Source organism: Leptodactylus fuscus, chromosome 6 (assembly GCF_031893055.1).
Source record: "Leptodactylus fuscus isolate aLepFus1 chromosome 6, aLepFus1.hap2, whole genome shotgun sequence".
Classification (NCBI taxonomy): domain Eukaryota; kingdom Metazoa; phylum Chordata; class Amphibia; order Anura; family Leptodactylidae; genus Leptodactylus; species Leptodactylus fuscus.
Genome location: NC_134270.1, coordinates 59,792,316 through 59,817,692, shown reverse-complemented (window position 1 = coordinate 59,817,692; position 25,377 = coordinate 59,792,316). Strand labels below are relative to the sequence as shown.

General features: G+C 45.4%; 1 protein-coding gene across 1 annotated transcript in view; it reads right to left on the bottom strand.

The window, feature by feature from the left end:
- HEPACAM (hepatic and glial cell adhesion molecule) overlaps positions 1-25,377 on the bottom strand; it is a 73,235-nt gene that overhangs the window by 25,749 nt on the left and 22,109 nt on the right. Inside the window, exons 5-6 of the mRNA XM_075280092.1 lie at positions 16,650-16,723; positions 12,335-12,405 (exon numbers count right to left, since the gene is read on the bottom strand). Coding sequence (XP_075136193.1) covers positions 12,335-12,405; positions 16,650-16,723 — 145 coding nt within the window. The remainder of the gene's footprint in view (positions 1-12,334; positions 12,406-16,649; positions 16,724-25,377) is intronic.

Sequence of the window (25,377 nt, the reverse complement as noted above, 5' to 3'; positions counted from 1 at the left end):
TGTGCCCAAATTGAAAGGTAGCGTCCCTGTCCGCATGCACTTGTCCATTCGTAACTGGTCACATGGAACTTTAGGGCTAAGCGCTGAATTTAGGGACCGCCTCATGTTTGGGGGAAAGTGCTGGTGTGGACGGCACAGTGCGGTGGCGCAGTAGACACTCTGCCTAAAAAGGGCAGAGTGTCCCCCAGCCGGGATTCCAACATCTCCTGGGCCAGATTTCTTGAGATGAGGCCGTTGAAGCCTTGGGCATGTGGGTGGGTTGCGCTGTACTTTAGCATGAAATGAAAGGCTTGGGAGATGGGGAGTTGCTGGGAAGAGGCGCATGATGGCGCGGGCAAAAGGAGAAATGGCAGGAAAAGGTGAGGATAAGGGTGAACTCCCCAAAGTGTCAGAGGCAGATGTGGAGGTGTCCTGGCTCCTGGTCTGGACTGCAGCGCCAGCCCTGTCAACAGTGGAAGAGGCAGTGGCCGCCAGGCCAAACGACGATTATCCTGCGCTTGCTCTCACCCACTGAGCCCAGGGCTTGCCTTCCAAATGATGGCACCCGCAAGAGGTGGTGAGATTCCTCTCCGCAGATCTCCAAACCATCTTGGACTTGCAAATTGCACTAAATTTGTCATGTAACTGACATGTATATGATGAGTCTATCCATTGTCTGTTCATTTTGGTGAAAGTCAGCCTGTCAGCTGACAGACAGCTGTGCTTGTCAGTGATGATGTCACCGGCTGCTTGTACCCCCAGTTTTTGCTGCTTAGCTTGCCTCCACATCCACACTGCTTTTGCCCCTACACATCACCCCTATCCATGCCTGTGCCTCTAGCCATAAGTCTGCCACCCATGGAAACTCATGGTGCAGAAAGTGAGGGAGCTGACTCTGAGGAACCCTTGGGTTTTGTAGCTGGTACTCCATCAAAGGTCTCTGCTGCTCACACACCCTGCTGAACATACGGTATCTAGGGTTAGAGCGTGTGGTGACCTCGCACAACAGTAGGTGCTTCAGGCAGATGTAGGCCTTGCTGGAGTGTATTGCGGCTAGCTCCAGGTACTGTAGACTTGGGAAAGTGGGTGTCCAAGTGCCGCACTTTCACCCTTAGCTCAGCTAATTTGGGGTATGTTTTTAAAAATCATTGCACCACTACATTGAACATGTGGGCCAGGCATGGAACGTGTTGGAGGCTGGCAAGCTCCAGAGCCCTCCAACAAGCTAAAAAACCTGGCCCCAGGGGCAGCGGGGATAAACAAATTGCCATCTCATCCAGGATGGCATCCCTGACCTCAGAGGCAGTGTGCTGTCCGTCTCCCAAGCTGATGAGCTTCAGCCCAGCCTGCTGACGTCTCCCCACACCAGTGTTGCAGCGTTTTCAGCTCGTAGCTGGGGTAAATCTAACAGCGGAGGAGGAGGAGGGTGGTGTTTCAGCCCTCCTCCCAGGAATGTTTTGTGGGGAAACAAGTCAGGAAAATTCTTGAAACGGGAGAGTTTTGCATCTTTGCCCTTGCTGCCTATGGACATCCCTTTGCCTCTAGCCACCATTTTCCCTGCTTTGCTTGCCTCCACATCCACACTGCTTTTGCCCCTAGACATCACCCCAGTCCATGCCTTAGCTTGTACCCCCAGTTTTTCCTGCTTAGCTTGCCTCCACATCCACACTGCTTTTGCCCCTAGACATCACCCCAGTCCATGCCTTAGCTTGTACCCCCAGTTTTTCCTGCTTAGCTTGCCTCCACATCCACACTGCTTTTGCCCCTAGACATCACCCCAGTCCATGCCTTAGCTTGTACCCCCAGTTTTTCCTGCTTAGCTTGCCTCCACATCCACACTGCTTTTGCCCCTAGACATCATCCCTATCCATGCCTCTTCCCCTAGCCATAACTCTGCCACCCCTGGAAACTCATGGTGCAGAAACTTTGGTTGCTGACTTTGAGGAACCCTTGGGTTTTGTAGATGGAACTCCATCAAAGGTCTGTGCAGCTCACACACCCTGCTCAAGATATGGTATTGTAGGGTTTCAGCGTGTGTGAATGACGGACAACAGCCTGTGTTTGGACAGATGTAGGCCTTGCTAGAGTGTTTTTAGGCTAGCAGCGACTCCTGTGCACTTGCAAAAGTGGGCGCACAAGCGCCGCATTTTCAACAGTAGCTTCGGTACATTTGGGTATGTTTTTAAAAAACTTTGCACCACTAGGTTAGACGTGGGCCAAACATGGAACGTGTTGGAGGCTGGCAAGCTCCAGAGCCGCTACCAGGTTCCAGCCATTATCACAGGCGTAAAAATGCCAGGCCCCAGGTGTAGCAGGGAAAAAAAAATGCCATCTCAGCCAGGATGGCATCCCTGACCTCGGAGGCACTGTGCTGTCTGTCCCCCAAGCTGATGAGCTTCAGCACCGCCTGCTGACGTCTCCCCACACCAGTGTTTTAGCGTTTGCCGCTAGTAGCTGTGGTGGAGGTTGCAGCGTCGTAGGGTTTCAGTCTACTCCTGCCATGAATTTTGGCCTGGGAGAGGAGATAGGCCACCCCAGTTTGCACCCGGGGAACAGACTCCACCACATTCACCCTGCCTGTCATTAAAGATAAGCACTGCAGCATCCCTGACCACAGGCGCTTGTCCAAGTGTCGGTGGTCAAGTGGACCTTGCAGCAAAGCGCGGAACTAAGGGCCCACCTGATGTTGAGTGACACGTGCTGGTGCAAGGCGGGGACGCCACACCGGGAGAAGTTGAGACGGCTAGGGACGGCATAGTGAGGTGCCACAGTTGCCATCAGGTCCGGGAAGGCGGGAGTTTCAACAAGCCGGAACGCCAACCTCTCCTGGGCCAGCAGTTTAGCGATGTTGGCGTTCTAGGCTTGCGTGGGTGGGTGGTTAGCAGTGTATTTCTGCCGGCGCTCCAATGTCTGAGAGATGGTGGGTTGTTGTAAAGAAGCGCCTGATGGTGCCTTTGATGGTGCAGGAGAAGGAGATAAGACAGAAACAGGGGAGGATGAGGGAGAAGTCAACAAAGTGGCGGAGGCAGATGAAGTGATGTCCTGGCTCGTCCTCTGGAGTGCATCGCCAGCACTGTGAGCAGAGGCAGTGGCATGAACGGCAGGCGACGTTTGTCCTGCCGTTGCTGCCTGCCACTGATTCCATTGCTTGGATTCCAAATGACGGTGCATTGAAGTGGTGGACAGGTTGCTCTTCTCAGGGCCCCTACTCGATTTCGAGAGGCAAATTGTGTAGACGACACTATATCTGTCCTCGGCGCATTCCTTGAAAAAACTCTACACCTTCAAGAAACGTGCCCTCGATGGGGGAGTTTTTCTGGGCTGGGTACAAAAGGGAACATCTTCGGACATTCCGGGTCTGGCCTGGCTTCGGCAAAGCAGCTGACCTCTGCCTCTGGACATGTCTCTGCCTCTAGCTACCCTTTTTGGTGCTGCACCTGCCTCAACATCCACACTACTTTCCCAGCTTGACATCTGCCTTGTCCAGGTGGGGTCGGTGTCCTCGTCGTCCACCACCTCCTCTTCCAACTCCTGTCTCGCCTCCTCCTCCTGCACAATGCGCATGTCAACTGGCTGCCCTGACAGCAACTGCGTCTCATCGTCGTCGATGAGGGTGGGTTGCTGGTCATCCGCCACCAAATCGACCGGAGATGGAATGGAGGAGACTCTAGTGTTTGAGCATCTGGACACAGATACTCGTCTGTTAGGTCCGTGGAATCGCGAAATGGAGGGGCAGGTTGCGGTACAGTCAAAGGAAGGGAGAACAGCTCTGGGGAGCAGGGACAGTTGGGGTTATTGTTCTGAGAAGATTGGGAATTTTGGGTGGAAGGAGGACAAGACTGTTGGGTAAGAGGAGGTAGAGGCTGACTGGCTGGTGGACAATGTGCTTTAAGCGTTATCCGACAGCCATTGCAAGACCTGTTCCTGGTTCTCGGGCCTACTAATCTTTGTACCATTCAGCCTAGTTAATGTGGAACTTTTGTGCAAAGCGCAGAACTTAGGGCCCGCCTGATGTTAAGGGACACACGCTGGTACAAGGCTCAACTCACCCTAAGTGCCAAAAACACTGCTGGTGCAAGGCTCTACTCATGCCAAGGGCCTCAATCTCTGCTGGTAGCTCAGCTTAAGGTCATGTAACTTTGTTTGGAAGGGCTCATGTTAAGGGCTAGAAAAGTGAATTTTGGAAGGTCTTACCACATCACACACACACACACACACACACACACACACTCAAAATGACAGTTAAGGGTGAGGGCTTTTGGAATTCCCATTGCCTATTCCATTTGTGGTTGTCATGGGGAACGTGATTTAAAGGGGTGGTTGTTACTGTTTGTTGAGCTTAAATTGGGGTTTGTGTCCATCCATTTGGGGAGTAAAGAAGGTTTCCAGGTATTTTCCCACTTTGATAGAGGTTTTTTTGAATGTGGAAAGTGTGTAGTTGTTAGGCAGTGATGTTGGGGTAATAGAGGGTCTTTGGTGTGTTAGATGCCCCCAGGCATGCTTCCCCTGCTGTCCCAGTGTCATTCCAGAGGTGTTGGCATCATTTCCTGGGGTGTCATAGTGGACTTGGTGACCCTCCAGACACGGATTTGGGTTTCCCCCTTAACGAGTATCTGTTCCCCATAGACTATAATGGGGTTCGAAACCCGTTCGAACACACGAACATTGAGCGGCTGTTCGAATCGAATTTCGAACCTCGAACATTTTAGTGTTCGCTCATCTCTAGTAGTAGCCCTTCTAACTCCATATACTGTACCGATTCACTAAAAATTACCACATGGCTAATTTTATTCCTGTGCAGAGATCTAGATTTAATGTGATGTCCGTCCTTGTCACAGGAGATACTCTGCCAGTTATAGGATAACGTTGCCTGTTTACTGTGAGACAACCCCTTTCAGTAGTGTCCACATTCTCCTCCAGAATAATAGAAGACTGCAAATTTATCTAGTAACATCACAAGCTGAGTCAATGAGGACACAAGTCCATCCAACGCAGTTTGGATAATATATTTGGTATTCTTCATTAGGAACACTTGCCGCTATGACTGCTGCCTATACAAACTCTCATCACTGGAAGAAGAAGGCTTTCTCTAATCTCATCACTGGGCGCCACTATTGTTACTTCCTCTTTCATACACCACTTCATTTGTATCTTCTGCCAATCACCATAGGGAAGGGCTTAATTTTTCCACCGCCATTTTGGAGGAGACCTATATATACAATTAGATTCCTACAGTCCCAGTACAGTTTTAGTATATAGCTTGGGGTGTTCCAAGGTAGGCTTTAAAGTTCAGATTTTGGCCTATGCAATGTCAGCAAATATAGTCAAGGTTAGCAATGTGGGAGTAAATGAAAAAAGGGGTCATGCTGTGGTTTAGGAATGAGCAGAGAACCATGCTAGGAACCAAAAATGAGAGAGGTAGCCATGCTGGAGTCCAGAATGGGGACCATGCTGAGGACCAAACGTCAAAGGGATATAGTGCTGGGATTTAGGAATGAAAACGTAACCTTGCTGAGGGCATTGATTTAAAGGGATACCATGCTGGAGACTAGGGTATGCCTAGGTTGCAGCTAGGAATGAGAGGAGAGCCATAATAGAGACCAAAAATTATAGGGCTATCTTGAACTGCGAAATGTGCACTTCACTAAGGGAGTAAGAAAGGTTATGTGTGGCTTGTAGTGACTTGTGTACAGTACCATAGCTATTTTATTAGTCCCAGTCTAAGCCGAGATCTGTGTGTTATGTTGATGTGATACCTGGTTCCATGTGATATGTCTAAACAAACAATACACGATTTTTATCTCTTCTATCATTATTTAGTGATTTGGGTGGACTGTACATATGTGATGACTCTTCTGATATTTGCTGATACTCCTGCATTCTATGTTCTTCTTTCTTATGGTATGCTCACACTGAGTTTTTTGCAGGCTGAATTGGGTTTGACACAAGGGTCTCCCACAGATTAGCTGGTTGAAGAGGCCACAGCATTCGGATAAGTGCTGCAGTCTCTTCACTGAATACCAGGCACAGTGCTGTACCTATCATAGGGGCTATGCTTGGTATTGAAATTCAACCCCATTGTCAAAGATAAGCCATAAATATCTAAGTCCCAGGAAGTTCCTTTACTGGCCTAGAGCAGTAACAGGTGAATAGAAACTAGAACATTTACTGTATAAAGCATGTGAGAATTGTCTCATGTGAAGGAGACACCACTCTAAGCATCCACCATATGAACAGTATTGGAAGGATGGAAGTGTCACATATATATCAGTGACCTAGAATAGAAAAATGACTATTCCTAGCATTCCGTGACAGCTGGAGAGCCACATGGTGGAAACCACAGGTTTGCCTAAAGAAAAGGGCACCACACAGAAACAAACACAACCACCCATGAGGTAATAGACATTATGAGCTGTCCACTGACTTAGTTCTCCACCAATAAGAAAAAGGCGCCGCCCATAAACATAGAAGCACCCATGAGGTAATAGTCATTATGAGCTGTCATCTGGCCTAGCTCTCCACCAATAAGAAAAGGGCACCGCCCAGAAACAAACAGAACCACCCATGAGGTAATAGACATTATGAGCTGTCCGCTGGCTTAGCTCTCCACCAATCATAAAAGGACACTGATCAGATTTCCAGCAAGCAGAGAGAAACACTGTGTACCTGACACTGCCTATTCTCCTCATTGTTGATAATTGTCTTGCATAGTAACCATCTGATAGAGAATGCAGCAGGATGAGTAGAACATCCAGTTGACCAAATTCATTGCTGTTTTTCTGGCTCTCCACATGGTATATAACCCCCTTTTCCTCACCCCCCCTTCCCCCCGCCCTACTGTATATATAACTCTTTTTCTGGCCCACCACACGGTATATAATCCTCTTTTTCTGGAGCACCCAATGGTTTATAACTCCCTTTTTATAATGTTTATGGGTGACAAACCCCCAAAATTTACAGTTCTCCCTAACTCAAAATGTTTGGAAAACTATATGGACCAATAAATGATGTTATGGTGTGTGGTGGGGCCACTGTGAGACATTATACTGTGTGGAGGAGCCACTAAAGGGCATTATAGTGTGTGAAGGGGCCACTATGAGACATAACACTTCAGGGAGGGGCCGTTATAGAACATTGTAGTGTTTGGAGGGTCCATTAAAAGACATTATACTGTTTGGAGAGCCACTAAGGTACATTATACTATGGGACATTATTCCTAAAAAGGTTGTCTAATTGGACAAACTCTGGAGAAGCTGGGACAGGTGTAACATTAAGAAAAAAAAACATACCTGTCCCCAGCGTTCCAGTGTCTGATTCCACAGCCCATTCGGCCAAGCATTGTACCTTATTCCCCCCGCACTCCACATGACTGCTGAGGCCAATCAGTGACCTCCGCGGTCATTGGAGAGGGATCAGTGATGCCACTCACATATGTCATAGGTACTTACCTGTCTACTCCCAGGCCCCTCCTGCTCCTTCTTGCCCTGGGTGCACATGACATTATAAGGGCTCATTCACAAAGAGTAAACGCCAGCTTATTCTGAACGTAAAACACGTTCAGAATCAGCGGCGTATAATGCAGTTCCCATTCATTTCTATGGGAGCCGGCATACGAGCGCTCCCTATAGAAATGAATGGGCTGCTTTTTTCACTACGAGCAGTCCCATTGAAGTGAATGGGATGTGCTGGCGTGTACAGCTAGCTCTGCTCATGCCGAGCCGTACACGCAGGCACTTTCCATTCACTTCAATGGGAGTGCTCGTAGTGAAAAAAGCAGCCCATTCATTTCTATGGGGAGCGCTTGTATGGTAGCTCCCATAGACATGAATGGGAACTGCTTTATACGCCGCTTATTCTGAACGTGCTTTACGTTCAGAATAAGCTGGCGTTTACTCCGTGTGAATGAGCCTTAAAAGTGCACCTGGAGCAGAGAAGCAGTATAAGTAGGACTCTGAAACAGGCAGGTAATAAGTTAATACCGCTCTATGTTGGGCCAGTTCCCTCAATACAATGTCCCTTTCACTTGTCCCCCATGCTGCATCATTATATTATATGGAGGACATATCCTGGTTTCCTTCTGGTGTCTGTTCAGAAATCCGTGACCTCAGAGGATAATGGAGAAATACAGGTGAGTATGCTTTTTTATTTTTAATCATTATTTTTTATTTTACATCTTCTCCAGCTGCCAAACAGGTTGCTCCAATTCCTGTACAATCCCTTTAAATGGTTTATCCACCTTTCAAATATTGATAACCTATCCTTAGGATATGGCCATAAATATTTCATCTGCGGGGGTCTGACAGCTAGGACCCTTGCAGATCAGCTTTTCTGAGATATACAGCTATTGTACTATAAGCAATTTCAATAGCCACAATGCTTGCTCGCCATACAATGTATCAAACCCACCTATTTTCCCACATGTATGTTTTCATACTTGCTTCTGTTGTGTTTATTTTATCGCCATACAATGTGTAGCTGTGGGTTCAAGTATTACAGTGGTGCACATCATATGGCAGGTGAGCAGCACCTCTCCCAACATGATATTGCATGCAGCCATGGTCTCTCGGTACAGCTAATCTGCAAAGGTCCGGGCTGTCAGGCCACCGCAGATGTAATATTGATGGTCTATCCTAAGGATAGGCCATCAATATTAGAAATGTGGATAAATTAAAATACGGGGGCATTATTTATATAAGGGAGACAGAGAACACTCTGGATGAAAGAAGGTACTGTGGGGGGGCTAAAAGGGGGTATTATACAGTATATGTATGTACCATGTGGGGAACAGTAAACTAGGCATTATAACTCTATCTTATGTACTGTATATAGGCCATTCTTTATCCATTTCTTATCAAATCTTATAGATCTATTTCTGGTTTAAATCTGTCACACGTCACGATTTATGATTAAACGTTATGCATACTTTGCACTTCCTGCATTAAAAGAAGCCACATATTTTATCTAATTTTAATTAATTTTAAGACCCCCTCCTATTAAGGCCCACACTCCACAAAACACAAATTTTGGATATGTATGTAATATTTCTCCTACCACCTTATCCTAGCACAGAATTGGCCAATATCTACCTATCTTAGGCTGGGGTTCCCTGTTGCAAACACGCAAATGTTTTGTCGGTGGCAGAAACGCGGTGGCTGCATTTTACATTAGCTGCATACACACATACAGTACACATCATACACATTGCAGGGCGTTTCTGCAAATCGCAACATGTTAATTACAACTACAAAAATGCTGTCATTTCCTTATAGATATAATAGAAGCAGAATGTCCACAGAGGAAGACTGAGGATTTTCTGTGAACAATACTGCCAAAAAAAGGTGATGTGTTTCCGCCGCAGCCAGAGTATTTTGGCTGCGGCTCGCTACGTGGGACCTTAGACTTACAATGTTTTTTAGAGATTTTGCTTTCTTTATTATACTGTGCAATTTGTGGGTTATTAAATGAATTATTTCCTCCTCTGTTCACCATTATTTTTATCTTTCTGTAAACCTACCCTCTGCATGTTCATCCCTAAGTCCTTATTCACAAAAATGTCAACGTCGTCTTATGGTGGCCGTTTTTGTCACAGCCTTCAAATGCCTGTTTTGACAAAACATTGTTATCAGTATATATATTCACATGGCTGAATTTTTGATAGTCAGTTTAAATGGACCATCAAAGAATCATACATGCTCAATTTTATCCATTTTCACCGAATAAATTCAAAACTCAAGAGCATGAGTCCATGGCCAATTCATTTTTCGTGGCCATGTTTCTCAGTGATTCTGGGAATGTGGCCTAATTATTTAGTTCACTATTAACTGTTCCTCCAAAAATTCAGCTTCACAACAAAAACCTCAGGTAAAATTCATCATGAACTTTCTTTCCACATACAAAACATGAACAGGACAAAACTGACACCTAGTGGAAGAGGAATGCATAACATCACACAGTTAAATCTAAGACATAAAAGACAGTCTTCAGTAGCTGAGGCCTTTTATTGGCTAACTGAAAATATGGCAAATACGGTAGAAAGCTTTTGAGACTACTTAGGTCTCTTCATCAGGCATAGTATAACTCAATATCTGAAGAGTATACAAGAGACTTCACACTGAAAATATAATTAGTCACATTTATTAATCACCATATTGGTGTATTAGGAGACTTGTGGTAATACAGTACATCCAAGTAACGTTAAATGTACATTATTTAGATTCGAAATGGAAACAGCAATTGGCATAATGGTGAGACGTCAAAATGTAGAGACGTGAAAGTTTTCAGTAAATTGACCTTCATCAGATTCTCCAATATAAGGAGCAGGTGAGGAAAGGCAGATATCTACACAAGAAGAAATGATAAAAATATTTACGTCTCTACATTTTGACATCTCTACGTTTTGTCGTTTGGATTATGCCAATTGCTGGTTCTATTTATTCAGATTCTTAATAATGCGCAATTAACGTTACTTGGATGTATTACCACAAGTCTCCGAATACACTGATCCGGTGATTAATAAATGTGACTAATTACATTTTCAAGTGTGAAGTCTCTTGTATACTGTGATTTATGGGTTGGGGCTCTATTTCGCAACTCCTACCTTCTGTGTGCTAATTACAGTCTCTTATACAATATAGAGCGACATATTTATACACAAAGGGATACGTGTGGATACATATGAGAAATAGTGTGGTAAATGAGACAAGTGGCGTAAAGAGAAACTATTAATATAAGGAAAGGGCTAAAAAGCTAAAACAGTAAATATTGGAGCAGTACATAGATAAGGCGTGTGAAAGTGTGCATGTAACTGATCCGTGGTGAAATAGTGCAGACAGCACATGGGTGACATGCGTGTGCTACCCATACCTCCACCTCACTAGGTGTCAGCTGAGATTTGCAAGGCTCTTACCCACCTGACTGAGCCACAGTCTCTAGTTTTAGTAAAGGTGTTTTCTTCTGTCCCCCTACCTCCTCATAGAATGTAAGCTCTTGTGAGCAGGGCCCTCACTCCTATTGTTTGTTGGCGCTATATAAATAAAGTCATTACTGTTATCATTATTATCATATATAGAGTTAGCTCTATATGCCACTACATTCTATACTTAAACATAGATTTTCAGCATATAATGCACTGGTATTTCTGTATGCATCATACATATATGCAGAAAAAGAAAACGCATGGTATGAGAAAAAAACATACTGAATGAAAAAAATTCAAATAAGGCTTTAGCAATTTTTTATCATTAAATAATAAGTAAATTAAATTATTAGGGGGCAGTTTTCTGGGGCAGAGAACAAAGTCCTAGCAGGAGAAGAAACACCCATAATGCCATTTAATGTATAATAGAATAAAACAATGATTTCTATGATAATGAGCTGCAATGGAGAATAAAAAAAGCATCTTTGGAAAGTGTAGAAGAAGAATTTTCCTGGCGACAGACTCCCTTTAAAGTGATTACTAAAATGGCGTAAATAAAAATGGTGCAATTGTTTATCTCATTAACCAGTCAATCTGAGATTTAACATTATTATATGGTGTCTGGATATACACACGTGGACAAAATTGTTGGTCCCCCTTGTTTAATTAAGAAAAACCCATAATGGTCACAGAAATAACTTGAATTTGACCAAAGTAATAATAAATAATAATTCTATGAAAATAAACAAATGAAAGTCAGACATTGCTTTTCGCTTCAACAGAATTTAAAAAAAAATAAAACTGATGAAACAGGCCTGGACAGAAATGATGGTATCCAATGATGGAATCCCTTTAAGGGAACCCTTTTTTCTCGATAACATGTCGGAATAGCCTTAAGAAAGGTTATTCGTCTCCTACCTTTAGAAGTCTTGTCCGCGCCAGCGTTTGGTTTTCTTCAGTATGCAAATGAGTTTTCTCACAGCACTGGGGACAGGCCCCAGCACTCAAACAGCACTGGGGGCGTCCCCAATGCTGCAAGAGAAATCTCCAGCGCCACCTCCATCTTCTTCAGGAACCCGCCTCTCTGCGTGTCTTCTTCCGTCCTGGGTTTTCAATTATCTAGTCCTCGGGCAGACCCGACTGCGCATGCCTGGGCCACAAAAAAATGGCCACTTAGCTGTGTAAGCACCCTTTTATAAAGATCACGCCCCTTAAAAGGCCACTCAAAACTTTTGCATCGACTTGCCATTTGCAAATCATCCTTTGAAGGGATCTCCCAGGCTGACATCTCTGGGTTTGCCTCGGGCAGTGTGTACATAGAGCTTTATATTGATAGTTCTCTCAAATTTTATCTATTTAAATCTACCAATTAAATGGTACAAAGATATATTTTTCCCCAATTCAAGACAGGACACATATGTAAGTATAATCATCTTGTACCTTATCCTTCAAGATATACAAAGTTACTGGATTTTTGTTCTCTCGTTCCATAGTTCGTGCATTAACTTCAACTGCAAAAAGAAGAAAAGTGTAAAAACAGAGCAATGAACAATGAGATTTATATGCCAAACATATATAGTTATGTAGTACTAAAGGAAAGTTCCAATCCATCGAAAGCAGCAGTCCTGGTACTATGTTGTGCTAAACAGAAAAGAAAAATACATAGCGAGGGCAAATCCTCCCTGATCACCCACCTAACCCACAAAATACACATCACAACATTGTTGCTGCAAGGAGAATGGTTACTTTATTATTTCTTCAGCAATTCAAAGAACCTGAAAACACAACTGGTAATAAAAATGTTGGTTTTTTGGGGGACACACCACCCATGAACTATTATTAAACTCTTTTTGCTCCTGACGGGTGCCTGTACTTACCAATCCCCATTCCTGCTCATGGCCACCTCCAATTCCCCTTCTGCCCACCGGGCCCCTTAAGTTTGCGGGCACTACAGCGACACAGTTCACATCTAGTGTGTGTTTGAGAAGCGATACCTGTAGAAGCTGAGAGTAAACCCCTGTGAGAACTCTACAACAGCTATGTGTTGCTTCGGGACCACTATTCTTACACTAAGAAGTTGCTGAGTCTTCTGAGGTCTAACTACTCTCATTGTTCTTTGCTACCACTAAGCAAATTGTGCAAAGCACTAGTGACAACGATCTTGATAAGTGTGCATAACAAGTACACAAGTAACAACTATCTGGCTGCCCTGTCCTTGAGTAGGTCAGGGTTGGCAAAAAAAAAACTTACAAAAAACAGCCAAACAATATTTGACTTTTGAATTAGTGGTTTAAGTGCCCAGATCCTAGTGCTATACAAGTTTGGTGTGGAAGAACTTGACTGGCAGGCACAGACCCCTGACCTGAACCCCATCATGCACATTTGGGATTGACTAGTGGCCCACATATAATATAATGTCCCCCACAGTGTCACTGCATGGCCTTCACATGTAAACGTCCCGTAGTGGGCCCTCACACAGTATAATGTCCCATAGTGATCCTTAACACTATCCTAAAGTGGCCCATACATTTAATCATATTAAAAGTCCTAATGATTTTCAAATAATTTTGGGTTCGGCTTAACCTGCATTTTCTGAGGTTTAGTAGAACTCGACATTTTGGGGGTTTGCCGCCCCCAAGCTGCTGTTTTACTATGAGGTCTTTACAGACCCACAGAGCACAGTTTGCGGAGGTCCAGAGAAGGTGAGTGAACATAAACAGTGTTACTCACCCCCCTGGACTTTGGCTCTTGCTGTGTTGCGCCCCCCTGGAGATAGCAAGGCATACGCCTAGGGGTACACATACCATAGATTGAAAACCACTGCTGTGGATCAATAAGTCTATATGCACACAACCATAAGGTTCATATGGGTCAGTAAAAATGAATAGATAAATGTCCATGCGCCATATGAGTTTTTCTGTGTTTTTCACAGACCCATACACTTGAATAAGTTTGGAGCACAAAATGGACAGGAATAGTGTCTGCTCTATAATTTGGGGCCTGGGGTCACCTCCCCTCCCCCACAGATTCATAAAAAATATGGTCAAGTGCATGGAATCATAGAAATTAATGGGTCTTTATACTGTCAATCATTACAAATACGTATTTATAGTTAGTATATGGAAAATAAATACAGCCATGTGCATGGAGCCTACATACTTTGTATATACAAATACCTCATTGTCACTTTACGGGACATATAATGCCAGTATGAAAATGAAAGATGGAGTATGTATAAGATTGCAGGAGCCACCATCTTCTACAAAATGGCCTTAGGTGGATAAATTGCTTAGATACTTACTGTTAGGGAATTGCTAGATGACAATTCCCCAGAAGCTGCTGGAGAACCCTGGAGGAAGGGGCACAAGGGACAGTGAGCCCTAAGCTGAAGCCCCCCCACTGTCCCTTCCTATTGCCAGGCCCTATCCTACGTAATAGGCGGCAACTCGAAGACGATCCCTTCCTATATATGTGACACACAAAATGCAGACAAGACAAACGACAACAATGGGAGGTCAGCTAGCCAGGGTTCGGTAACAGTCGAGCAATGCAGTGCCAAATTGAAGTCCAAAAGAATAGTCAGTAGGGAAAGCCAGAGGTCAAGGATAAGAATACAAGTAAATTAACATCAAGAGTAGCCAGCAAGCACGAGGCAATAACAGGCACCAGTGTGAATGTGAGCCAAGACTAAATAGGGGATGATGAACCCGCCCTGGACCTGACAGGAAGTCAGGCTGCCAATCACAGGGCAAGAACAAATTTAACTACTTCATGGACAGAGACAGACAAAGGCAGAAGACGGGTGTGGTGCAAATTCAATTACAGAGCTAGATGGCAACAGGCAGAGATGTTACACTTACATAGGATCGTACTGTGTAACTTTTGTGTATATTTATTTGTGCTTTGTGTGACCTATTGTAAATGCTATAATGTGCATTACATTGAATATGTTGATGATTTATTGCAAGCATTTTACTATAAGATCCACTATAGAAACCTGAAGCCTACATGCAGATTTCTGTTGCAGATATGCTGTGTAAAATGCCAAATTTTCTATCTGTTTTGGATTTCATCTGGAATCTCAGGGATTAAAGGAGTTTCCCATCCTCTTGTTTCAGCAGCTTTACCTGCTGACTCCTCTTCTCATTTCCTGTATCCCTCCTCTCCCCTCCTAGCTTGCTAAACAGAACACTATGAACTATCACAATTCTTATGATTACTAGAACTCTAATATAAATGCAGATCATATAATATGAACATACTTGTAGAGAATGTACTCAGTGTTATCTGTGTGTTTACAGAGAGATAACAGACTAATCTTTATCAGCAAACTTCAATTAGCTGAACTGAATGGCAGATCTGTAGATAACAGTGAAAGCAGTGAGTGATGTCACTTGTCTTATGACACAGGTCAGTGGTTATGGAAACGCTGTGTAAGGAATAATTTCACATAGCAGGCAAACAACGCAGCATTTCTAAAGCAATATATTTAGGAAAAGTGTACAATTTACATAAGCTACCAGTATAGCTAGAATACTTCAGATGGGACAACCCCTTTAAGTAGTATTCTACTTTTTTTATTTTATTATATCAGTAATATGTAGAGCCAGCCATAAAAGATATTGCAATAATTACAAGTGACAAATTATTCCAAATCATATGTGAAGCTGAAACGAAGTACATCATTATGCCCAGAAATGGGCTTTGACTTATCAGAGGCTGTAGAAAGCAAGCAAACAAATTCCAGATAAAATTTATAAAACATAATAGTGCCAGCCATAGCCTTGGAGCGAGATCCCTGGGGTAAACTTTCCCAGGAAAGCAGTGCTGCACAACCTGAGTACAGGTTAAGACTGTCTCACTTTGGGAAGCTGTAGTCTTCCTAGGTTTCCGTATAGTGAGGACTCCAGATACCATGTAGTGGTTTGAAATGGGGAAACAAGGAACTCTATCTCCTCTATAGAGCTGTGCTTAGAAACTAATGCTTTCCACCTCTTAAAGAAGTGTTTTGCCCCCTTCTCCTTTTTAGATAAGGTATCCAATCGTGCTAGTTCCATGACTTGAAGGGTCAGCTCCTTCACTCCTGGAAGGGAAGTCTGTAGCCAGTTTTGTAACAATATACGTTTTGCTAACAAGAGCGTCACCACCACGTGGTCAAGTGGAATGTCAGTGTTCCAGGTAGTCATGATATACTGGAGTATGGATCACCAAGGACTTTGCACAAACTCGCAGTTCCAGATACAGTGTACCAAACCAGCCCTATAGTGAAGGCATATATGGCTTCTTTATGTATAAATCCAAGATGAGTTTCTCATCATTTCTTCCTTAACCTGAGTGGAAGTGTCAGTACATTAGAGGACCAGCTGGACCAGCTAGAGAACACAGATTCTGTAATGGATTGTGAGTATACCTGCATGTCCCCTGTATATCAAAGAGATTGTTTCTCTACCACCCCCTCCTTGTAGTATACTGTCAAAAGCATTGTGTGATATTTCTGATCTGGCATCATTAAGTTTACCTTTGCAGAAGGAACGCTGGGCATAAGGCAGAAACATGTTTCCCTCCATTGCAAACATATCCTGGAATTCCAGTAAAGCTAGCCATCTCCTCTCTTCTGCCAGCCATAGATCGCCAAGATTAGCAACCCTTTTCTCCTTCCACTTATGGACAGTTTGTTATACTACTTATTCTTTTCATGTGAAAGTATTCCATAATACTGTTTCCAACACTCGATACCAAACTATGGAGGGCTTACCTTCATGTTTTAGAGGATCTTCAGAATGGTCTGTATATTCACATGATGTCTGCGCCTCCAGCTTGTGCTTCTCTCTAGAAGATGCGATTATAGAAGTTATAAGATATTAATATATTATTTTACATGAGAAGTAGAGCCATTCATTCTACACATCATTGATCTTTCAGGAGAAGTCCATCCATGAATCTACGAGGGTGAGACAAAAATTACCAAAAATTTCAATCAATTTTCAGAAAAGACAAATACAGTGAAACCTCTGAGACAACCACATAAAATTGAATTACAAAGTAGTCTTCTAGGGGATGGTCTTCTTATTGAAGATGACTAGTATGGAAAACTGAAAATCTGTCACACAAAAAGGGTTGTAGATAAGGGGGTGGTGTTCTCAAAGAGGTGGTCTTTTGGAGAGGTTTCACTGTAGATCATTCTTCAACATAAGCTCCCTGCTTTTGAGTACACTTTACCATCTTTTCTATGCACTTTGTCCATCTATCAACAAGCTTTGGTATTCAGGTTGACGTCCGGCTCCTTCTTCACGGCTGACACTTATGTGGTCTTCTGAACTTCATGACAAAAACACTTTCTCCATACTGTGCATGAAGTCTTCAATAAATATTGACACCTCACATATCCCTCAGACCATAAACCAGCTAGTTACTGCATGCTGCTCTGCTTTTGTGAAAATCACAAGTGGGGCAGTCATTTTTTTTTTTGTACCACACTCACAAGTTAACTGATGTAACATGTTCAAACCTGCACAGCAGTGACTAGGGAGACAGCAATCTCATACAGAAGGAGCGGATAAGACAGTGAATCCAACAGTGGTTTTAATATAACTAAAGTGAGGATCATTTTTGACTCCCCATCGTAGGTTTCTATAACCCTCAATGTTTCAATGAAGAAGTGGTGAGGTCATCTTTCCATGAAACCTAGTCAACAAAACCAATACCTCAACAGTTGTTTGACCCCACAGATATAATCTAACTAGGGCACCTCAAGTTGGCATGGCAGGACTCCTCTATAACTCACTACCCCTCTGCCTAGACCATTTTTTGTCAACCTTTTAAAGAGAAGTACCCCTAATGAGAAACATTTTCAAACAAGTAAACCACTTATAATCACTTATACATGATCACTTAGAAATGTTAATCAAATAAGTCATTGTATGGAGCCTCTGTCAACATGTAATCCTTATAAAGGTGAAAGTTTGTGAGTTTGGATGTTTGTGGGTTTGTGTGTTTGGATGTTTGGATGTTTGTTCCTCAATCACGCAAAACCCGCTCCACCGATTTGGCTGAAATTTTCCACAAACATAGTTACTACACTCGATTGCGCAATAGTCTACTTTTCGTCACAATAGCGCACATACGTTTTTCCCAGGACCCCCACAAAACCCAAACTCACATCACTGTCTCTGCAATCTCACACACTTTGGACCATAGCAAGCCACCAAAATTCATATTACACTCTACAGCAGAGGTCTGCAACCCCTGGCACACGTGCCAAGAGTGGCACTCCTGCCATATTTCACTGGCACACCAGCAGCACAGGACCTGCAAGAGTTAAATGAAGTCCGAGGTCCCTTCAGTGCTCTGCTAGAGCTGAGGCATAAGGACACTCCCCTTCTCTCACTGCCCTCCAATAAGAGGGGTGCAAGAAACCCAGGGGGTGGAGCTTAATCGCTCAGGTCTGTGCCTGCTATAGTGGTCTGCATCCTGCAAAAATTCCCAGAGGAGAGGAAGCTGCTAGCAAAGTGAAACTGAAAAACACACAGGTACATAGGATTACTGTTCTCATTAATGTCAGGCATTTGGGGTTATTAGTTTAGTCTTAGTAACTCCATGTGCCTCACATTAATAGGAATAAACCCCATCATGTCCCTCATATTAACCCCTGTGTGCCTCACATTAATAGGAATAAACCCCATCATGTCCCTCATATTAACCCCTGTGTGCCTCATATAAATGTTACTACTATGTGAGACATGGAGGTACTAATAAAAGACCTCAATAATGAAGATACTTAATTATTACCTCCAAGTCTCTCACATATCAGTAACTCTTAAACAAGGGTTAATGTGAGGGACATGATGGGGTTAATTGCTATGAACATGGAGTTACTAAACTGTCATGCACAGGGCCAGACTTTATGTTGCTTGCTCAAGAGTATCCTGTGCCCAAAACTTACATGTACTGGCGGAAAATAACAAATCATACAATGTCGTATATCGAAGTATATTCACTTGAAATACCTCTGTCCCAAAGACACTATGTACAGTTTATAACAACACCGTATAGCAGCTGAAATACAAATTACATTCAACACAAAAGTCTCACGTATTCTCAGAATTATAGCAAAAACAAGATACAAAGTTACATTTCATATCCCATACCTTATACACAGTACGAAAACCTTACCCGCGCCTGTATATACCCACTTCTACAATCACCGCAGACGAAGTCACGGGTACCAGCTAGTGTAATGTAATGGTCCCCTCAGTGCCCCACATGTAGAAAAATGACCCGCACACTCAGTAGAATGGCCCTTGAATGCCCTCACAAGTAGTATAATGGCCTACATCAGGAGTGCCCAATACGTCGATCGCGATCTACTGGTCGATCGCAATGGACGTATGGGTCGATCGCGGGAAGCAGCCAGGCATCCCCGCTGTCTGCTTCTTCACAGCGCAGGCTGAGAGTTATCTCTGGACACTGGAAGGCTGGGGCTGCGGAAGCCAGTGTCCATAGATGACTCTCAGTCTGCGCTGTGAACAAGCACTTGCAGGCCGCTCTTAGGGATGGAGGGGGCCGGGGTGCTGCTTCTTCACAGCGCAGGCTGAGAGTCACCTACTGACACTGGCCAGCGGGGCTGCCGCAGCCCGAGCCTACCAGTGTCCGGAGATAACTCTCAGCCTGCGCTGTGAAGAAGCAGACAGCGGGGATGCCTGGGCGGCCACCTCTCACGATCTGCCCGGCCACGCCCACATGCCCGCCCACAGACACGCCCTGCCAGGGCCGCCATCAGGAATTTTGGGGCCCCATACAGCCTAAGTGTCTGCCCCCCCCCCTCGCCATTTTAAAACTACTTTATTTTGCGACATACCAATTCTGTACTACATTTCCCTCTATTTAGCAGCATTACAAGGCTTAATCAGAATCTACTTGCAGGTAAAATCTGCTACGTGTGACAGCGCCTATAGAGAGCCAACACCATTTATAAGAGCCCTCTTAATAAATCCTCAGGGCTTTTTCACATTGCGTTTTTGGCCTCCCTTGCCGGGATACGTTGGTAACCAGTCAGAATCAGCTGTCAACTTATTCCTGAACGAAGAACTGGCCATTAAAAAAAAAGGGGGGCCTGCAAAAGACGGAAACCTCAGAACGGAGACCAGACGCTGGTGTGAATCCAGCGTTAGCTGTGTTTTGCTCAGTAGGGCCTAATCCTTTTTTTTTTTTTTTTAAACTCAAAAATTTTTTATTGATAATTTTTACACGGAGAAAAGAAAAGACAATTACAAGCTACCGGGCGAACACATGCCCTGTGAGCAGAAAAGCATATAGTGCAACACAATATCGAAGCACAGAAAAAGAAAAACAACATAGGAAAAACAATAAGAAGCTTTCAGGAAGACCCGGAAGAACCGGGATAAGGGAGTCGAAAAGCGACAAGGAAGCGAGGGGGGGAAAAGAGGAGAGGAAGGGGTGGGAAAGAAAGAAAAAGGGGGGGGGGGGAGACGGACGGAAAAAGGAACTTAACAACGGGGGGGACAGGGTAAGGATGAGTGTGAGCAGTCAGGATACCAGAAAGAGCACCTCCATTGTCAGGTCATCTACATCACAGCCAGAGGAAAGGTCTCGGGTGCGACCAGCAGCCAGATACCTGAGACGGACAACAAGAGTATCAATCAGAGGGGTCAGAGCCCAGGAGCGTCCGGTACTCTGCAGACCGCTGAAACACGAACCAATAGAACCAGGTTCTGGTGTATGCCTCAGTCGTGCCATGCAGGAAAGACGTGAGATCTTCCATGCGCATTATCTCGTTGACCTTCGAAATCCAGAGGGAAAGAGGAGAAGGATCTACTCGCTTCCAAAAAAGTGGGATGCAAGCCCGGGCTGCAAGGATTAGGAATCTGAGCAGGGAACGCTTAAAGACTTTTATGGAAGACTCACAATGATTAAGGAGGAACAGAGCAGGGCCCAAATGGTGAGAAGTTTCAGTAAGCTGGAGGGTAATCCGCTTGACCCCTTCCCAGAAGGACGACAGGGCAGGACAGGACCAAAAAACGTGTAACATGGTGCCGGCCTCCTCACCACAGCGCCAACATAGCGGAGAGACCTGAGGAAACATAGCATGGAGTCTCGTAGGGACCCTATACCATCGGGATAAGATTTTATAGCTGGCCTCCTGGCAGCGAGAGCTGATGGAAGCAGTATGAGAAAGGCGAAAAATACGCCTACGCTGTTCCCGAGAGAGGGAAAGAGACAGATCAGATTCCCACTTCAGTAAGAATGGCGGAACCAAGTCCTCCGGAGGTTCTACCAGGATTTGGTAAGTGAGTGAGAGGGAGTGGCGAAGGGGGTCAGCGCCAACACAAATCTTCTCCAAGGGAGTGGGTTCGACACGGAACTCTGTAGGAGCAGGAAGAGAATGTAAAAAATGACGAAGTTGCATCTCGCGCCAAGCATCCAAAGGTGGCAGTTCAGGAGGGGCCTGAGAGCTCGGAAGTGCATTCCATCCCCCCTCGTCTCGGAAGTGACAAGCACGGAAAATTCCATGGCGGCGCCAATTACGAAAGACTCGGTCAAACATTCCAGGTGGAAAAGCAGGATTGCCTAGTACTGGAAAAAAAGCAGAGTTTTTAGGGAAGAAAGTGGAGCGAACCAGGCCTCTGGAGCAAACCCGAAGCGTGGGGCCAATGGTAGGATGGGAAAAAAGAGATGTTAATGAGGAGGAATCCAACCATGGGGCGACCTGCAGAGGGATCGGGGAGAATGCCTGTTCGATGTAGACCCAAGGTTTAGAAACAGCATGCCTACACCAGTCCACGACACGAGTCAAGTGGGTAGCCAAGTAATAGGACTTCAGGTCCGGAAGCGATAAACCACCACAACTCTTAGGGCGAAAGAGAAAAGCTTTGCTCACTCGGGCGGGTCTGCCCGACCAGATGAACTTCAGTTGGATGGAAGTGAGGGCCCTAAGAAAGGATAGAGGGATGTGAACGGGAAGCGTCTGCATCAAGTAGAGAAGACGAGGAAGAACGTTCATCTTAAAGATGGCGCACCTCCCGAACCAGGTAAAGGCACCCGTGGACCAGCGAGTACAATCAGCCCTAATAGACGCCAGTAATGGGGGGAAGTTGCAGCGAAAAAGATCTTTCGGGTCCGGAGTAAGATAGACCCCCAAATATTTAAGAAAAGTGGGGGCCCAATGAAAGGGGAAGGATTGACTCAAGGAAGTGGCCGCTGAAGAGGAAAGGGTCACATTAAGAGCTTCAGACTTTGAAAAGTTGATTTTAAAGTTCGAGAGGGTCGAGTAAACCTGAAAGGCAGACATCAGAGCTGGAAGAGAAACATGAGGGGAGGAGAGAAAAAATAACAAGTCATCTGCATACGCCGCCACTTTATATAAGCAGGAAGAATGAGCAGCACCAGAGATGTTCGGATCAGCTCGAACGTGGCGGAGGAAAGGCTCAAGAGTCAAGACGAAAATGAGAGGCGAAAGGGGGCATCCTTGCCTGGTACCATTTTGGACAGGAAAGGGCTGGGACAACAACCCATTCACTCTGACCATCGCCGAGGGTAGAGAATATAGGGCCATAATCCAACTCATCATGCGATCTCGAAGACCGATGTGTAACAGGGTCTCTTCCATGAACCGCCAGTTAACCCTGTCAAAGGCTTTCCGTCCGTCGAAAGAAGCATGAGAGGATTACCCGATCGTTTAGCCCCATACATGAGGTTGATAGCTTTGGTAGTATTGTCTCGAGCCTCACGGCCAGGTAGAAATCCAGCTTGATCTGGGTGGATAATGGCACCCAGCAGGGGTGATAATCGGATCGCCAGGATCTTGGCAAGGATTTTGAGGTCAACATTGATTAGCGAAATGGGACGGTAGCTAGGGCATACTAAAGGGTCCTTTCCTGGTTTGGGGATAACCGCTATGTGTGCACACAGGGAGTCACGGCAAAGGGTCGAACCAGTAGTAAGGGAATTGAAAACTCTCAACAGTCTGGGGCGGAGTTCAGGGCCAAGTTTCTTATAATATACCAAGGTAAGGCCGTCTGGGCCTGGGGCCTTACCCGTTGCCATACTGGAGATAGCTGAAGAAATCTCTTCTTCAACAATAGGAGATTCCAAGGCGGCCAAGTCCTCCAGGGACAGCGATGGGAGACCCGAGGAGGAGAGATAAGAACGAATACGATCACGGAACACCGTCTCAGGGAGAGGAGAGGGACCAGAGTCTACAGAGTACAAAGAGGCATAGTAGTCCCGAAAAGCAGACGCAATGTCGAGGGGCAAGTGCAACTGAGTACCCTGGGTGGAACGGAGGCACGGAACATAGGTGGAGGATCGCTGAACCCGAAGAGCTCTAGCCAGGGAACGCCCGCTCTTATTTCCGAACTCGTAGAAATTACGTCTGCATTTAGCTAGAGTACCCTTCGCCTTATCAGTGACAAGCGTACGGAGTTCTTCCCGGGCGCTGGCAAGCTGAGAATAAACATCAGGAGTGATTTGGCGTTTATGAAGGAGTTCCAACGAGCGTATCCGCTGCAGCAGAGACTCAATGCAAGCTCGGTGCGCCTTATTCAAGCGGGAACCATGTTGCAGCAGGATACCCCGGACAAAACATTTATGAGCCTCCCACACCACTGGGGGAGCAACCCCCGACGTCTCCTCCCTCTCAAAGTATTCCTCCAATCGGGTCTTGACGTCTGCCAGAATGGATACGTCGTCTAGAAGTGACGCGTTCAGTTTCCACTGACGTTGGAAGGGAATAGGAGAGGATAAGGAAACAGACAAAGTAACCAAAGCATGGTCGGAGAAGGTAATGTTGTCAACTTCCGCAGCTAACAAAGAATGGAGATGTTGGTGACGGACAAAGAGGTAATCAATACGAGAGTATCGGTGATGGACCGGGGAGAAATAGGAGTAATCCCTATCCAAGAGACACCAGTGGAGGAATCCAATGAAGGGTCTAGGACCAGATTAAGATCACCCCCAGCTACCAGGAAGCCCTCTGCGAAGCCGTCCAACAGTCCTAAGTAAGAACTGAGGGCACGACCCTGTCCCGAATTAGGCAAATACAAAGAAACAAAAGTAAAAAGCTGGGAGGAGATACGACCTTTGACCATAACAAGTCTGCCCTCGGAATCAGTGCGAGTCTCCAAATGTTCCCAAGGCAGGGAGCGAGAAATCAAAATACTAGTCCCTCTGGATTTCGGGTCAGGAGAAGAGCTGTGATAGGAATGGGGGAACTAAGCATTAGTCAACTTGTACGGTTTGTGAGAGCAATGGTGAGTTTCCTGCAAAAACACAACATGAAGGCGCTTACCTTTGAGCAGATTGAAGAGCACGGAGCGTTTTTCCGGGCTGTGAAGGCCTCTCACATTGAGGGAGCCTACTGTGATGGAGGAGAGGTGAGTAAGTGGAGGCATGGTGGAAGACAGGCCCTCACCGCTCACAGCCTAAGAAGAGGGGAAGGGGGGGGGGGAGAGAGAGAGGAAGGGGGAAAGGAAAGAGAGAGAAAAAGAAAAAAAGAAAAAGAAAAAAAAAAAAAAAAAAAGGGGGGGGGAGGGGGGGTAGAGGGAGAAGAGCAGTAAAGGTAGGGTAGAAGAAGGGGGCGGGGGAGAAGAGCAGTAAAGGTAGGGTAGAAGAAGGGGGCGGGGGAGAAGAGTAGAACAAGTCTAACTACCCCTAAACGAATAAACAAGGGGCACAACAAGAAACAGGAAGGAGTAGGGGATTAGGAAAAGATGGGGGGGAAGTGGGCCCGTAAGCACCACGAGTGTACCTGGTAAGGAGAACCCCACGCCCCCCACTCCCAATGAAATACAAAGGGATAGGGAGCACAGGGCTACAAAATGAATCTAAGGTCTACGAGAAAACATTTAAAAAAAAAAAAAAAATGACATAAGCAACACCAAGGGCCATCTAGAAAGCCCATCAGGAACAGGATCAAAAGGAACAGAGCAATCACAAACAAAATAAACACCAACTGCAAAACAAGTCCAAGATCACTCAACACAATAGGACAATAACACTGTCCTGTGGGTAGGGCAGAGATCAGTAGCATGAGGGCTCATGCTTCGATGGGAAGCGAAGTCGAAAGATCCGGTTGATGGAGCGGGGGCCCAGGCGGATCCATCATTGGAAGACGTCGTGGAGATAGGTTGCTCCGAAGTCTCTCTCCGGAGGCAGTTGAAGAAGAACGCCTGGAGCCGCGGCTACGTCTGGATACAGTAGGGCGGGAGGAGTCCAGAGCAAGCCAGTTCGGGACTGAGACAGGGCGTACATCCAAGGAGGCAAACAAATCAGGCAAATCCGCCGGGGAACGGACCACAATGGAAGAGGAGCCAGAACGTACAATCAAATGGAAGGGATGACCCCATCTATAGGAACCTCCACTGTCCTTGATTAGAGTCAACACCGGTTGAAGAGCACGGCGCATAGCCAGCGTGCGAGATGAGATGTCAGGATAGAGCTTGACAGAGGCGTTTTCAAAAGGCACC